Below are 18,316 nucleotides of genomic sequence, written 5' to 3'. Positions count from 1 at the left end.
TACTTTCTATAAGATGCTGGTAAAATGGACAATGTGCAGCATTTCCTGGGAAAAGCAAATTCCACCTTTCTTCTTATGAATAGCAGGTCTCTATGGGGAAAGTAAAGGGAAAGATGTGCTGCATCCATAGGCAGTGTACTGGCTAATATTGAGAATGGTATTGCTAAAGTTTTTAAAAATAAAAGCTGGAAATCAGTATATGTAAGTTCATGAATCACTGGAAAAGACCATGGCTGACTCCTGATTTTTACTTCTTTTTGCATTCAGATACAGGTTTATAACAAAGATAATGAAAATTCTGAGCTTTCTGTGTGGCAATTCTGTTAGAAGGGGACTGCATGGCACCACCACAAAATTTCATAAATTACCCTGAACATATTCAGTATTCACTAATTGTTCAGAGCAAAGCATGAAATAGTCTTCAAACACATGACTTAAATAGTTTGAGAGAGACTTCTTTTTTTTTTAAACATAAAGTGCAACAGTGCTGAAGTTTTCAAAGTTTTTGTTAGTTCTTCAGTTTTTGTTTAGATGCCATTTCCTGCAAGTAGTATTATGGCACAGTGAATATAATGGAAAGAGGATTTCCAATACATAGCCCCATCATGTTGTTTTCTTATTTATTTGATGTTATTAAGGGTTTAACACATCCTTCTTCATAAACTTTCAGAATAGCTTCACATACAAATCTGTATTGACTCTGAAAATGAAAACAGAGATAACAGAATTGATAAGAAAAACCAGAAAACCAAAAAAGTCAAACATCTCATTCAGTTTGCTCATAAAATAAATGCAAATTAAAACCACATACAGATAGCATTTTTCACCAAAGAGATGGCAAAATTAAAATGTTTGACAACCTAATTTGTTGACAAAATCCTCTCAGACATTGCTGATAGGAATGTAAACTACTATAATTCTTATGGAGAGGAATTTGGCAACAGCTAATAATCTATATTACATTAATTCACTCTTTGACCCAGCCATTCCATTGCCACAAATCTATCCAAAAGATAAGCTAGGAAAAAAAAAATTGAACAGATGTATGCATGAATGAAGTCATTCACTGAAGGATTATTTATAATAACAAAACCTAGAAACAATTTAAATAATTACCAGCAATAAGGTACTAAGAAATTTATCTACAGAATATCCTCACAATGGAATCCTATAGAGTGGCAAAACAACAACAACAACAACAACAAAACAAAGAATAAGACTCTACAGACTACACTATAAATTGATTCCAGGACATTTTGTTAAGTAAAAAAAGCATGGTCTAGAAAAGTATGTTATTTTAAATAAGAAAGGAGAGAAACAGAAATAAATATGTATCTCTGCCTATGTTTAAAAAAATAAAAGGGAAAGAGAAATCATTAAAAAATGGCTTCTTGCAAAGGGAAGGAGAAAACAGGGTATAGGAACAGGTTAGACTTCTTTGAATACATCATTGTACTTTTATAAAGTTAATTTTGGAGACATGTAAATACAGCACATAAAAAACTGATTTTTAAAATTGCTAAAAACTGTAAATAAAATAAAACAAATGAACTTAAGTGTACATTTAGTTGATGACATAACTACACACAGAGGAGCTATTTTAGATGGCTTTAAAATGGTAATTTGACTACACGTTTCTTTTAGGATACATTCTAAACACAAAAAGAACTGTAAGCAAAAACCTGAAAACTCTTTTCAGTAACCACACTTTTGGTGGTAGTACTTGGTGGTGCTATTCTGAGACTCTTGTATAATATAGAATAAAACAAATGAGTACTTGTGACAGTCTAAGTTTTTCATTGCTGGAACTGCAGACAACCAATATTTTATAAACAAAGGAGAGAAAGGTGTTAAGATAGAAGAGGTTAAGTTAAAATTCCTGAATTAGAAGCATCAGTATGAACTTATGATAAATTTATTTTACTACTTCTGGCAGCTGAAGACTTCTTGAGACAATTACTAACCCAACAGCAAAAATCTCCTGGGGGGCGGGCCACGGTGGCTCATCAGGCAAGAATGCTTGCCTGCCATGCCAGAGGACCCGGGTTGGATTCCCGGTCCTGCCCATGTTAAAAAAAAAAAAAAAAAATCTCCTGGATTCTGATTGTGGCCCCTAAAATCATTTCCCAATAAAATGAACCAAGACTTCTAGGAGAAAAGACTGACTCCAAGTCTGTGACAGGAAATGTGTAAGTTGGACCTAGAATATTTTGTTTGATAGCCATGAAGCTATCAAAAATTATTAGGGTCTTGACAAAAGGACTCAGAAGCATTTAAATAGGTCCCCATGGGTAAAAATGGGACAATTTAAGCATTGTTAATAAAAATAACAACAATGGGTTTAAATATATCAAATATATTTAAATACATTATTTCAAAATGCCAAAACAAACTAAAACAATTGGTCGTCACTGGGGGAGGCTAGTGAACCAACTCATTATAATAATCAATTGAGAAGATGAGAAGTTTCTATTTAGAGAATTATTTTAGTTAATAAATGGAGACAAAAATGATAGAATTACAATGGCATCATTTTTCAACCCCAATGAATTAATGGATGTAGGCATTGATCACCCAGGCTGCTAACATTATAAAAGCAAAGACAACTAGATATTATGTGCCTCTCAAAGGATGAACATAAGGCCACCTAAATTGGCTGAGGTTAATAGATCCAATTACCATTTTTTAGGAAACACAGAGAACACCACCATGGGGATACAACTGGCAAAATCTAGACTGCAGGAAATTATTTTGTGCAAATACTAGATTTATTCATCAAATAAGTAGCAAAAAAAAAAAAAGAGATGGAGGAGGAAGCTACAGATTAAAAGAGAATTAAGAACATACAAACCAATTGCAATATGTGAACCTTATTTGAATTTCGACTTTACACAACCCATAATATTAAAAAAACAAAACCGAAAAAACATTATATATGAATACAGATGTAAAAGTCTTCAAGCAAATACTACCAAATCATATGCAGCAACACATAAAAACAAGCCTAAGTGAAATTTATTCCAAGAAATCCAGGGTAGTTTAGTATCCAAAAATTAACCGATGTAATAAATAATCATTAATAGAATAAAACACAAAAAACACATTATCATATCAAATGCAGAAAAAGCATGTGACAAAATCCAATATCCTTTCATGATGAAAACATTTAACCAGTAACAGAGGAACTTCCTCAAATTGTTACAGGGCATTTAGGAAAAACCCACAGCTAATATGACACTTGGTGGTAGAATGTTGAAAGTTTTCCCCCTAAGATGAGGAACAAGAAAATCATGTCTACTCTTGCTACTTTTACTCAACACTGTACTGGAGTCTTTAACCAGGGCATTTAAGCAAGAAAAATAAAATAAAATAAAAAGTAAAAGAAAAATAAAAAAAAGAAAAGTCATTTGCATTGGAAAGGAAGAAGTAAACTATCTGTATTTTCAGATGACATGATCTTGTATGTAGAAAATGCTAGTAAATCCATACACATACAAAAACTATTAAAACTACTAATAAATGATTTCAGCAAGGCTGCAGGTTATAAGAACAATCCACAAAAATCAATTGTATTTCTGAACGACAGCAATGAACAACCAAAAAGTGAAATTAAGAAAACAATTTCATTTACAAAATATCAAAAAAGACTAACACTTAATAATTTAATTATTATTAAATAAGCACAAAACTTGCACACTGAAAACTACAAAATATTGTTGAAAGAAATTAAAGACCTAGATAAGCAGAAACAGCCTTTGTTCATGGCTGGGAAGATGTCAATATTTCCCAAACTGATATACAGATCCAATGTAATCCCTATTAAAAATGCAGCAGCCTTTGAGGTAGAAACAGGCAAGCTGATTCTAAGGGTGCTAACTTCATTAAATGGGGAAAATAAAACTCATTTCAATAAGTGATGGCTGGACAACTGGATATTCATATACAAAAGAATGATATCAGACCTTTATTTTACACCATATAAAATATGACTTGGACAACAAAAAAATCATATATTGAGAATTCAAACATGTATGTAAATTCAGTACTTACAGGGGTTTGAATCATCATGGCTCGTTGATCTCTCATTGTTCTTACAATATCCAGTGGATAAACAGGCTGATTGCATTCAATGAGACACATGGCTGTTTCCATAGTAATAAGAACACCTGTTCTCCCAATCCCAGCACTAAAAAAGAAAACATGGGGCAAGGTCTTCCTGATATTTCTCTGTTAAACTTCCTGTGGCTTTTGTGTGGAAAATGAAAGTATCATATCAAAATACAGAATTTCATTTTAATGTTTTAGATTATGAAAGTAACAAGTCAACTAGAAAATATTTTGAAAACAGGAAAAAAATAATGAAATAAATTAACTCTTGACTCACCTAAAAGAGATGGAATGATTTGTATTTCACTCATTGTTAGTTGTAACAATACTATTTTAAAGAATTACTCATCTTAAAAATCTGAACTAAGTACAGAAATTTATTAAGCAATCCCTCTTTAAGGTGCAAAATAATAAAAATACAAGAATAATTCATTAACAAATGCACCAAAGATATTTTATGCTATCAAATCAGTTTTTTTGACCAAAATTTAATTTTAATTATACATTTACCATTCAGACAGGCAAGGATAAGTTTCTGAAGTATTCTTGGTTGCATTGATGGAATAGCTATTGGAGGATCTGGGATATAAAATGGTCTAATGTGTTTTAATATTCTTGCCATTTTTTTCCCTTAAATATTTGGCTCACAGTGTGGTTTGATTATTTGAATGTCTCCTTCACAAAGGTACTGGACAGTTTACAGTTGAAGTGATACCACAATACATCCTCTTTTATAAATCACTGTATAACAAAGGTTGTCAAGACAGGGCAGATTTAATCTCTGCCTCTTAAACACTAGGTCAGTGAAAGTGAAAGCCAAAGTACGTTGTGCTTGGTCCGCTGAGGGCAGAAGCAGCCTGGGAAGGGAATAGAGGGTAATCTACCAGTGTTCACCTGGAGCTTTTGGAACTGTAATGTCATTGCAAAGAGCCATTCCAAGAGAGGTGGAAATAATCACTGAATGTCCTAGGAGGTGCCACAGGTCAGGAAGAAGAACCTTGCTGGGAGGTTCTTTTCCTTTAGAGGAAATCTAAACATTAGGCTGCAACCTAATGCCTACAATATTGTATTTCATTACATCTAAGACCTCTTCAATTGTAAGTCACATTCCACTTTCAGATACGTTAAAATATGAGAAGAATGAGGTCTAAGAATCAGAACAATAGGTATTTTTACCTCTTATGATAAAGTTTCTGCCAAACACTTCCTTTGCCTTTTAACTTTCAAAGTATAGCTTTGATTTCTCTCTGGTTATCATACTGACAATTGCAAGAAAATTGCTTAAGGACAAAATAAAATACATTGTCCTTTGTGAAAATGACCTACCTATCCATTCATAAAAGACAGGAAACAGAATACCTGCAATGAACAACAATAGGTTCTTCCTTGCCAGCCCTCTTATTTCGTACGTGACAAACAAAGTCCAGAAAGTCACTTGAATCATCTGGGACTCCATGGTCAGGCCAGGCTATGTACTGGATCTGAGTGAGTTGACGACTCTCATTTTTCTAAGTGCAAATGAAAAATAATACACCTGGACTTAGGAATTATCTTTAAGGTATAAATAAATATTCATGCCATTTTAATTTTAGAAAGAAAGCAAAATCAACTTCTCCTAGCCCCCCTTAAAAAGTAGTATGTAAATTCACTAAAACCCCAAATTTCAACCAAAGGAAATAAACTATTCTAGAGACATTGCTCTCCTCTACCCTTTTTAAAAATGGAAATAATTTGGTAGCTTTTAATTGTCCTTTCCATTTCCACAGACAAACCCAATACCTTATTGATACTACCTGGAGAAAGAATTCTTTAGAATCAAACACATCCTGGGTATAATAAAGTATTGTGAATAGGCAAAGTAATGATAGTAGTATTACTCATTAAACTCCTTTTTAATTGACCACTCATATATAGCTATAGAAATTGGAAATAGACTTACTACACAATAGGAGAATATTCTTCATAAGATTTCAAAGTATCCCAATGTAGGAATTCAGTAAATTTTTGTAGTATTTCCTAGCAATCAGTACTAAAAAAAATTTCAACTTTCAAAGTCTTCATGTTAAACACAACAGTTCCAATGAATGGATAGCTTGTCTTCTTACCTCTTGGTTAAATATTGTCATCTTCCTGAAGATATAGGCAGTGTTTCCTTCTTCTGAGTGGCAGGTGACTTGGTAGCACCCGTAAGATGAACTTCCTGTGGGTTCTGGCCAATACTGGTGACATTTAACCTGATATTAACAGATGTTAAAAAAAATTATATATAAATATACGAATTTAGAGTCACTGATATTTAAATTTTTTTAATTGTGAAAAATAACATACATATATATATATAAAAGCCTTTCAAAGCACACCACAACAATTAATTATAGACGAGATTTCAGAGTTTGGTATTGGTTACAGTTCCACAATTTTAGGTTTTTCCTTTTGGCTGCTCCAAGACACAGGAGACCAAAAGAAATATCAATATAATGACCTAGCAGTCATACCCATTTGCCAAATCCCATCTACTCCGCTGTAACTCCACCACTCCCCTGATCCCCTTCCGAATATCCAGAGGTATCTGGACTGTGCCCATCCTAACCTCTTAATGTTGGAAAGGGCTGCCGATACAGGGGGTTGGAACTAGTTTATGTTCCAGAGAGGCTGGCCCCTCTGGGTTCCAGGACTCATCTGGTCTAGGAACCATTTGGCAGTTGTAGGTTTCTGGAAAGTAATCAACATGCATGAAACCTTTGTTGAATCTCAGATAAAGCCCTGGTATTTTTCAGGGTTGGCAGGAATGGTTTTGATTGGGTTTGGTAAACCATGACAGACAGCAATATCTAGTTGAAGCCTGTTTAAGAGCAGCCCCAAAAGTAGCCTCTTGACTCTATTCAAAATCTCTCAGGCGCTGATACCTTATTTGTTACAATTCTTTCCTCCCTTTTGGTCAGGAAGGCATTGTTGATCCTATCGTACCAGGGTCAGGCTCATCCATGAGAGTCATATCCCACGGTGCCAGGGAGACTATTGTGCTGGTTTGAAAGGAAGTGTGCCCCCTAAGAAAAGCCATGTTTTAATATAAGTCCCATTTCATAAGGTAGAATAATCCCTATTCAATACTGTAGATTTGAAACTGTAATGAGATCATCTCCCTAGGTGATGTGATTTAGTCAAGAATGGTTGTTTAACTGGATTAGGGGATGACATGTCTCCACCCATTTGAGTGGGTCTCGATTGGTTTATTGGAGTCCTATAAAAGAGGGAATATTTTGGAGATTCAGAGAGACTCAGAGAGAGCAACACTACAAAGCAGAGAGTCCACCAGTCAGCGACCTTTGGAGATGAAGAAGGAAGACGCCTCCCGGGGAGCTTCATGAAATAGGAAGCCAGGAGACAAAGCTAGCAGATGATGCCATATTCGCCATGTGCCCTTCCAGCCGAGAGAGAAGCCCTGACTGTGTTCGCCATGTGCCGTCTCACTTGAGAGAGAAACCCTGAACTTCATCAGCCTTCTTGAACCAAGGTATCTTTTCCCTGGATGCCTTTGATTAGACATTTCTATAGACTTGTTTAAATTGGGACATTTTCTCGACCTTAGAACTGTAAACGAGCAATTTATTAAATTCCCCTTTTGAAAAGCCATTCCATTTCTGGTATATTGCATTCTGGCAGCTAGCAAACTAGAACAACTATCATCCCTGGATGTCAGGTCACACGTAGGGGAGAGGGTAATGATTTTACTTATAGAGTTGGGCTTACAGAGAGAGAAGCCACATCTGAGCAACAAGAGAGAGGTCCTCTGGAAGTATCTCTTAGGCATAACCACAGTTAGGCTAAGCTTCTTTGCTACATAAATAAGCTTCACAAGAGCAAGCCTCAAGGGCTTAGCCTACGACTAATTTTTAAATGTATAAAATTTTCAAGTACTTTCAAAGTTGTAAAAATGTTGCAAGAGTAATATAACGATTTCTCATATACCTTTCATCCAGATCTGCCAACTATTAACATTTTTTCTTTGTTACTTTGTTATGATTCCATAACTTTTTTTCTGTTATGATTCGATTGCTTTGTAATAATAACCAATCTTACAGTTTTTGAGACTGGGAAAATACACTGTTTACAACAAGCTTTCATATTATATTTTACCATTCATGATTAATTCTTGCCTGAATTAATTATCACTATGAGGGTGGTAGAAAGGTGTACTAACAGTGATCTTTCCTGGATTTAAATTAACAACTAGGTAAAGAAATATTCAAATAAAATGCCAAACTTTATCTGTTTATATTCATAATTAACATTTTTAACAGTTATTTTGAGATATAATTTGCATACCATATAATTCACTTATATAAAATGTACAATTCATTTTATATTTATATGTATTTACAGACTTGCACAACCTTCACCTCAATCACTTGTAGAACATTTTCAACAACCCAAAAAGAAACCCCATACCCATCCATAGTCACTCTGAATCCCTTTAATCTCAGTGTATCCATCCTAGTCCTAGGCAGGTGCTAATCTTTCTGCCTCTACAAATTTGCCTATTCTAGGAAGTTCCTATAAATGGAATCATACAATATGTTGTCTTTTGAGACTGGCTTCTTTCACTTAGCATGTGTTCTAGTTTGCTAGCTGGAATGCAACACCCAGAGACGGATTGGCTTTTAATAAAAGGGGATTTATTTTGTTGGTTCTTCAGAGGAAAGGCAGCTAACTTTCCACTGAGGTTCTTTCTTACGTGGAAGGCACAGGATGGTCTCTGCTGGTCTTCTCTCCAGGCCCCTGGGTTCCAACAACTTTCCCCGGGGTAATTTCTTTCTCCATCTCCAAGGGCCAGGGCTGAGCTGTAAGTGCTGAGATGAGGAATGCCAAGCTGCTAGCAGTGCTACATTGCAATCTCCCATTTAAGCACCAGCCAATTAAGTCAGACATCACTCATTGCAGCAGACACACCTCCTAGCTGACTGCAGATGTAACTGGCAACAGATGAGGTTCACGCACCATTGGCTTATGTTCTCAGCAACAAGACTAGGTATGCTCACCTGGCCAAGTTGACAACTGAATCTAACTAACACAGCATGTTTTCTAGTTCATTCACATTGTTGTATGTATCACTCCTTGACTCCTTTTTATTGCAAATAATATTCAATTGTATAATATACCATATTTTATCTATCCATCCAACAACTATTAGACGTCAGAGTCGTTTCCACTTTGAAGGTACTGTGAATAATGCTTCTAGAAAGATTCATGTACAAGTTTTCATGTGGACATTATTTTAAAATGCAGTGTGCTGGTTTGAAATGATGTATGTACCCTAGAAAAGTCATGTTTTAATCCTAATCCCATTTTGTAAAGGCAGCCACTTCTCCAAATCCCTATTCAGCACTGTATTTTGAAACTGTAATTAGATCATCTTCCTGGAGATGAGATTTAATCAAGAGTGGTTGTTAAACTGGATTAGGTGGAGGCGTGTCTCCACCCATTTGGGTGGAGTCTTGATTAGTTTACTGGAATCCTATAAAAGAGGAAACATTTTGGAGAATGAAAGAAATTCAGAAAGAACAGAGCAGAATGACATAGCCACAAGAAGCAGAATCCATGTGCCAGAGACCTTTGGAGATGAAGAAGAAAAATGCCTCCTGGGGAGCTTCATGAAACAGGAAGCCAGGAGAAGAAGCTAGCAGATGACACCAGGTTCACCATGTGCCCTTCCAGATGAGAGAGGAACCCTGACCGTGTTCACCATGTGCCTTTCCACAAGAGAGAAACTCTGATTGTGTTCACCATGTGACCTTCCACTTGAGAGAGAAACCCGGAACTTTATTGGCCTTCCTGAACCAAGGCATCTTTCCCTGGATGCCTTAGATTGGATATTTCTACAGACTTGTTTTAATTGGGACATTTTTTCGGCCTTAGAACTGTAAACTAGCAACTTATTAAATTCCCTTTTTAAAAAGCTATTCCATTCCTGGAATATTGTATTCTGGCAGCTAGCAAACTAGAACATGCAGTTTTATTGTGATATATTCACACACAATACAAACCATCCAAAGTGTACAATTATTAGTTCACAGTATCGTCATATACTGCTGTGCATACACCCCATAATCAATTTTAGAACAGTTTCATTGCTCTAGAGAAGAAATAAACAATAAAGAAGGAAACCCATATTCTCCCATATGCTTTACCCCCCACCATTACTGATTCATAGTATTGGCATAGTACATTTGTTAGTGTTGATGAAAGAGTATTAAAATATTACTGTTAACTATAGTCCACAGTTTGCAATAGGAATATTTTTTCCCCATATACCCCTCTATTATTAACTCCTTGTAATAGTGTCATACATTTGTTCTAGTCCATGAAAGAATTTCTTAATATTTGTATATAATCAAAGACATTCCACCACAAGACTTACTGTGCTATACATTCTCATGTTTTAACCTCTGTCATGGTCAGGTTCATGTGTCAATTTGGCCAAGTTTGTCTGGTTGGGCAAGTGCTGGCCTGTCTGTTGCGATGAGGACATTTCACAGAATTAAATCATGATCATGTCAGCTGCATCCACAGCTGATTCCATTTGTAATCAGCCAAGGGGAATGTCTTCTGCAATGAGTGATGCTTAATCTAATCACTAGAAGCCTTTTAAAGAGGATTCAGAAGAGACAGGCTTTCTTCCTGCTTCGGCCAGCGAGCCTCTCCTGTGGAGTTCATCCAGACCTTCCACTGGAATCGTCGGCTTCACAGCCTGCCCTGCGGATATTGGACTCTGTGTTCCCATGGTTACGTGAGACACTTTTACAAATTTTATATTTGCATTTTCTGTTGATTCTGTTTCTCAAGAGAACCCTAATTAATACAACCTCCAACTTTCCTTCTGGTGACATACATGACTCTAAACTACCCCTTTCCACTCCACTCATTGACCATTCAGCACTGTTCATTATCCTCTCAATAAATGTGCTACCATCACCACCGTACATTTCCAAACATTTAAGTTCATCCTAGTTAAACCTGCGGCACATGTTAAGCAACCACACCCTATTCTTTAGCCTCATTCTATATCCCGGTAACCTACTGTGCTGGTTTGAAACTGTCAGGTTCCCCAGAAAAGGGCATGCTTTTAAAAATCCATTCCTGTGGGGTCAGATCTATTGTTGGTGGGACGTTTTGATTAGGTTGCTTCACTTGAGATGTGACCCAGTGCATTCAAGGTGGGTCTTAATCCTTTACTGTAGTCCTTTATGAGAATAAAAGACAAGAAAAGTCCAGAGCGCTCAGAGAGAGAAACATCCAGAATGCTAACAGAGAAAAGTCTGGAGAAGCAAGCAAGGACATAAAGAAGCTGAAAGCAATGGAACCTAGAGAGAAGAACCACAGGTGATGCCCATGTGCCTTTCCAGCTGACAGAGGAAACCCGGATGCTGGCAACCTGTCTTCGGAGTAGGCATCATCCTGTTGATGCCTTAACTGAGACATTTTCATGGCTTTGGAACTGTAAATTGCAAGCTAATAAATCCCCATTGTAAATGTCAACTCATTTCTGTATATTGCATTCCAGCAGTCTTAGCAAAGTGAAACACCTATATTCTATATTTTATGTCTATGAGTTTACATATTGTAATTAGGTTATATAAGTGAAATCATACAATATTTGTTCTTTTGTGTCTGAATTATTTCACTTAACATAATGGACATAAGTTTTTTTTTGACATATGTTTTTAATTCTCTTGGGTATACACCTAAGAGAGGAAATGGTGGGTCACATGGTAACTTTTGTTTAATCCTTTGATCTATTTTCTGCACATCATCACCAACACTTGTTATTATCTGTTTTATTTTTTATTTTAGTTATCCTACTGGGTTTGAAGTGGGTATTCCGTTGTGGCTTTGATTAGCATTTCCCTGATAGCTTATGATGTTAAACATCTTTACATATACATATTGGCCATTGGTTTATCTTCTTTACAAAACTGTCTATTCAAATCCTTTGCCCATTAAAAAAAAATCATTGTAATAACATATATACAACACAAAATTTCCCATTTAACTACTACTTCATGTGTACAATCCAATGATATTAATTACATTTATGACATTGTGCTACCCATCATGACCATCTATCACCAAAGCCTTTTTATCACCCCCAAAAGTAACTCTGTACCCTTTAAGCAATAACTTCCCATTATCCCTTGCCACCTCTCCATCCCCTTCCTGCAGTTCCCGGTGGCCTGTAATCTACTTTTTGTTTCTATAAATTTACAGAACTAGGTATTTCATGTAAATAGAATCATATAATATTTGTCTTTGGGTATCTAATTTCACCTAACATGAAATCTTTCAGGTTCATCCATGTTCTCACATGTATCAGAACTTCATTCCTTTATATGGCTAAATAATATACCACTGTGTATATATATATATATATACATATATACATATATATATACACACACACACACACACACACACACACACACCAGTTTGTTATATCCTTTCAGCTGTTGATGGACATTTGGGTTGTTTCTACCTTCTGGCTTTTGTGAATAATACTGCTATAAGCTTGAGTGTACAAATATTTGTTTGAGTCTCTGTTTTCAATTCTTTTGGGTATATACCTAGGAGTAGAATTGCTCGGTCATATGATAGTTCTGTGTTTTACTTTCTTAGGAACCACCAAACTGTTTTCCATAGTGGCTGCACTATTTTACATTCTCACCAACAATGTATGAGAATTCCTACTTCTCTACATCCTTGTTATCATGTTTTGTTTTGTTTTTAAGTAATCCTACTGGGTGTGAAGTATTATTTCCTTGTGTTTTCAATTTTCATTTCCCTAATAACTAATGATGCTGTGAATTTTTTCATGTGCTTAAAGGCCATTTGTATATCTTCTTCGGAGGAATGTCTATCTTTGCCCATTTTTTTAATTGGGTTGTTGGTCATTTTATTTTCACATTGTAAGAGTTCTTTATATATTCCAGATAAAGCCCTTTATCAGATGTTTAACCATTTTAATAGTAACAATGATAATAATAATAGCTAACACATATCATATATGTATTGTGTTACTCACAGTTTTAAGCACTTAATCATGATGATTTTAATCATGAGACCTCAGAAAAAAAATGTTTAAAGTTCATTTTACAGTTATAAAAGAGGCTAAATCAACTTAACTATTTGGATTATACAAGTAACATAACTCAAAAAATGTTCAGAAATAACTTACTCTTCCACGTTCAACTTGCGTGGTCAACATTACAACCATGGAGGAGCCTTGTTCCCACGTCATTTGCCAAAAGTCTGTACACGTGTGTGGTAATGGCCCTTGACAAGCAATGTACTGATTGATAATGCTAGAAGAAGGGATTTCCATCTAAAACGAAAAGCATGGAAATATGACAAATTTTGAACTGTCACTGTTTACTATGATGAAAACCATCCACTAAATGATTATTAATTGAATTCCACTAGTCTCGATAAACTGCAAAATTAGTAAAACAAATCTTTATCAACAATGTCTTTTTTAATGTATAGAGGAAACTTCTTAGCAAGGTCCAGTCATTTTACATATTAATCTTTCAATTAATGGAGAAGAATTTAATATTGTTAAATATGATCCTATTATAGTTTAATAGCAATGCTACCCTGTTTCAGACAGGCAGAGACCTGGTACAGACGTAAGAAATATTTATCTGTAAACAGTTTATTGGTCAAATTTGTGATGAACAAAAATTCTGCCATTTGTTTTAGTTCGGATTTTATATATAAAATAACTTTAAAGGGTGTTTGAAGAGTATCTTAAATTCATTATTTTCACACATAGGTAAGATAATGAATGTTTGGGGAAAATAGTTGTCATCCAACTATATTTTGATGTTAAACAACAAAAAAGGTGTGATATATACTTGGTATTTCAAAGAACACCAAAGAGTGTATTCCACCCAAAGAAGCCTCCCTCCCATCCCAACTCATTTATGCCCAGAAGTACAATCTGTTTTTCCTAGTTTTTTATATGCTCTTTCAGAGATATTCTATACATAACATACAAACACATATATATTATTATCTTCTCAATCTTCTGCAAGCCATAAATGGTAGCATACTAACAAAGCTGTTCTGCACCTTTTTTTTTTCTTTTTTTACTTACTCTATCTTTGAGATCATATCAGTTTAGGTTCTAAAACCTTATTCTTTTAAATGGCTCTGTATCATAACATATCTAACAGACATTTATGTTGTGGTTAATCTATCTGCTACACACACAGTACACACACAGATTAGATACTTTTGCAAACCTAGTATCTTTGTGCAAATGTAGAAATATACTTATATGGGCAACAGGAAAAAATATGAATGCTGGGTCAAAGTGTACATACATTTAATATTTTCATAGATACTGTCAAATTTTTTGTGAAAGAAACTGTACCAATTTATACTTCGACCAATAATGTACTAGGAAAGCATATTTTCCCCTACTCTCATTATACACCGATAATCCCTTATCTACATTTCTGAAATCTTCAACACTCTGAAATCTAAGTTTTTTCATTTTTTTTGTAAATCTGACCTGATCCAGGCTCATTTGACAGCAAAATCTGACCTGAACTCACCTAAGACTATTTTTGGTCTTTGTCCCACTTAGTAGGAATAATCATATTTTCCTGTGGAATATTAATACAATGATTACAAAGTGCTGTTCCACAGAATGTTACTTTTTACAGTATATGGCATATGCACGGAATAACCTATCTAAATTTTAAAAATTCCTGAATTCCAAAGCACATTTGATCCCAAGGTTTAAGATAAAGGATTAGACACTTTATGATCCTTTAATCTGATGGGTAAAAATTGTAATTCCTTGTAGCTTGGATTTGTACTTTTATTGTGAATTAAGTTAGGTGCAGTTTTCATTTAAATGCGTATATTATTGTTATTTTTGTGTTATAATGATATTGTGCTTTTACTTAAAAAAAAAAACAAAAAGAATCCTTATCAAAGGTACAGACTAAAATATTTACAAATGAAATGATATATTTGGGCTCAGCCTGCAACTGAAGACTGGTCTGCAGTTCTGTTGCTCAGGCCATCGACTGGGTAGTAATGACCCACTGAGTGGTCTTAATCTTTTTTCCCTCAGGCTCTTAATGGGAAAACATCAGTTTCCATCAAAAGAAAAAAAAATCCAGAGAGGTTGTGTTTAGATGAAACAAGATTGGCATTTATTGATAGCTGTTAAATCTGGAAGTTCTTCATGTTATTCTCCTCTTTCGTATAAATTTGAAAATGTCCATAAAAAAGTTTATAAAATGTCATATGCATTTTTGGTTCTATGAATTGTCTTTGCATGTTCTTCACCCATAATTTTCATTGGGCTATCTTTATCTTTCTTATTCGGTTCTTTGATTCGATTTTAGTATACTAAAGAAATGAGCCCTTTGTAGTGCTTTTTTTTTATTTTTAAACTTTTTTATTGTATAGTATAACATATATACAAAGCAAAGAAATAAAAAAAGCAATGCAGTGTTTCTTTACATTCAATTTTGGAACTTTGTAAGATCAAAATTAAAAATTTTTGCATTGCCAAATTTATCAAACTTTTATTTATGGCTCAGAAACATGTTAAAAGTTAGAAAAACCTTCCCTTTCTGAGATTTTAAATAATTTTCACATATTTCCTTTAAGGACTTTCATAATTTTGTCTTTTTACCTTTACATTTTGATATCTCTGAAATACACTTTGATGTCAATAATAAGATGAATGATAAGATATCTGGGATCTGCTTCAACAATCTGGGTATGTGAAAGGAATGGGAATAGGCGAAACAAGATTGGCTGTGAGCTGGCAGTTGTTAAAGCTGGGTAATATATACAAAGGTTCACTTTACTTTTTCCCCTTATTTTGTATGTTTGAAATTTTGTATATTGTAAAGTTAAGGAAAAAGTAAATTAATCTAGCCTCTAATGTTCTAAAGCAGCTAGAAGGAAAAATCTGAGATGATGGTATGGTTGCCCATGACAAATTCTGGGATCTGTCCTATAACTACTTGATGAAGAGTGCTTTGAAACTATTGCCTTTTTATTTGCTTTGTGTATATATTATATAATTTTAAAAAGCAAATTAAAAGTAAATAGTGATGTTTTTGTTACAATGATATATCCATTTGTTGGATAATCTTTTATCTCCAATGAACTAAAAAGTTACTTTCGTCATAAACAAAATTCTAGTATTTATTTGACTCTATTTCACTACTCTACCTGTACATTAATTTGCCAGTACCAAACAACTTTTTCTTTGTGTGCTGTATGGTGGGGGTCACATTTCATTCTTTTTCCATGTGACTATCCTGTTACTGAAGGACCATTTGTTGAATTTTTTTGTGGGGGGAAGTGTATGTGCTGAGAATCGAACCAGGTCTCTCGCATGGAGTACCAGACTACTTTTTTCTCTCTCTCTTTTTTTTTTTTACATGGGCAGGCATCAGGAATCGAACCCGGGTCCTCTGGCCTGGCAGGCAAGCATTCTTGCTGCTGAGCCACCGTAGCCCGCCCACCAGACTACTTTTTAAAAGATTATATTTATAATATAGTTCAGAATCTGGAAATATTAATACTCTCTCCAAGTTAGGCTTTAAACTATAAGGAATTAACCTCAGTTTATAAGATTACTTATAAACTGTAGACACTCTTACCCTAACAATAAAAACATAATAAAAGTAAACTTACATTTATATAATTTGCATTGATGTAGTCTTCATCACCCTTTAAAATAACCCGTGTAGCATCATCTGAAAAAATTTAAAAGTATGAAATGTTTAATAAAGTCATGTTAAAAAGATTAAATTTAATGTACTGAAATAATAGATACTTACAAGGCGAAATATCTCTGTATCTATTTTTAGAAATGTTCTGAGGTAATTTGGCACAAGACATTGCCATTCCAGGCTTTTTTCGATACAGTTGCTAAAAATAAAAAATAAAATAAAAGTGAAAGACTCCTCTAGCAGGCTATCAACAATTTTTGTTTTGTTTTTCAGACCCGTTTCTATACTAACAGGAAAGAGGTATTTTTCCTTTGACAACGTCATCTGCAAAACGATATACATTATTAGGCGAGTAGGGTACTAAATTAGTTTTATAGAGCTGATTTCTATGCAATTTCTAACATGAATTGTATATCACAGTTTGAAAACTGGTAAAACAAAGTGAAATCAATTTTTGCTTACAGCAAAAGTACCTGAAGTTTTGAATAGCAAATCTGAAGAAAACATTTAGTTTTCATTTACTTTGGAGGAATTAAGCAATATGAACCAAGAACTTTTTAAAAAGAAAAACTGATGTGCTTTAAAATATTGTCAAGTTACAAAAATTTATAACATACTTCAGTATAACAAATGTTAATGATGGCCAACTATACTGACAAAAATAAGAGTTAAATATCACAAGTTATAAATTTTAGTAAGTTCCTTTAAATCAGGATTTTAAGTCTACAGTAGCCTATCTTTGTATAGTATCTTTCCTAAAAACAATACATTCATCATTTAATTATAAAAAAAAATTTAATTTGGTAACACACAGAATTTCCTTATCTCTCTTTTCAATAGATATTTACATATATGTAAGCATAACTAGTATTCTGGGAACAATTTTAAAACTTTGAATTTTAAACTTTTATGTTAAACATAGTATTGCTCAGAATTTCCTTCCCTTTCTATTACCCCTCATCATATATTATCATGGATGGTAGGTTTAGCGAGGTAAAAAAAAAAAACATGAAACTAATTGGAAAATATGGGCAAACACCTTTTCTACTCAATGTTACTTACATCAAATTGTGTCAGGATTGTTCCAGTGACAAGCCCTTCAGCTAGCTGGATCATTGACTCCCGCAGGGAATGGTCATCCTGATGGACATTATCTACTGGGGACTTTTCAGGAATGTACTGGAAGTCTGGCTCATTTTCTAACTTTTCTTCCACTACATCATATACAGCTAAAAAAACAAAAGAAAAAATACACACACACGGAAATCTTAATCAATTGATGATGTGAACGTACCAGGGATGTTCTTTAGCTTTGTGTCTGGAAAAATAATTAATTTATTAAGAATAATACCAGATGAGTCTGGTGCCATTGTGTAGGGAAAGGGACAGAGTGGTTGTGGAGTTCGAGGGCTTTATTGTGCCTATGGGGAAAAGAAAGGTTCTTT

At 34.3% G+C, this 18,316-nt stretch overlaps 1 protein-coding gene across 1 annotated transcript in view; it reads right to left on the bottom strand.

Moving 5' to 3' along the window:
• Positions 1-606: 606 nt before the first annotated feature.
• The window catches only part of PTPN4 (protein tyrosine phosphatase non-receptor type 4), a 363,873-nt gene continuing 346,163 nt past the window's right edge, over positions 607-18,316 (bottom strand). Inside the window, 8 exon segments of the mRNA XM_077151764.1 lie at positions 607-700; positions 4,051-4,186; positions 5,467-5,615; positions 6,213-6,341; positions 13,337-13,483; positions 16,834-16,895; positions 16,980-17,070; positions 17,934-18,100. Of these exon segments, the coding sequence (XP_077007879.1) occupies positions 617-700; positions 4,051-4,186; positions 5,467-5,615; positions 6,213-6,341; positions 13,337-13,483; positions 16,834-16,895; positions 16,980-17,070; positions 17,934-18,100 (965 nt within the window). The 3' untranslated portion in view covers positions 607-616.

Source organism: Tamandua tetradactyla, chromosome 3, assembly GCF_023851605.1.
Source record: "Tamandua tetradactyla isolate mTamTet1 chromosome 3, mTamTet1.pri, whole genome shotgun sequence".
Lineage (NCBI taxonomy): Eukaryota > Metazoa > Chordata > Mammalia > Pilosa > Myrmecophagidae > Tamandua > Tamandua tetradactyla.
The sequence above is the reverse complement of the archived record's forward strand: the minus strand, read 5'-3'. Positions and strand labels throughout refer to the sequence as shown.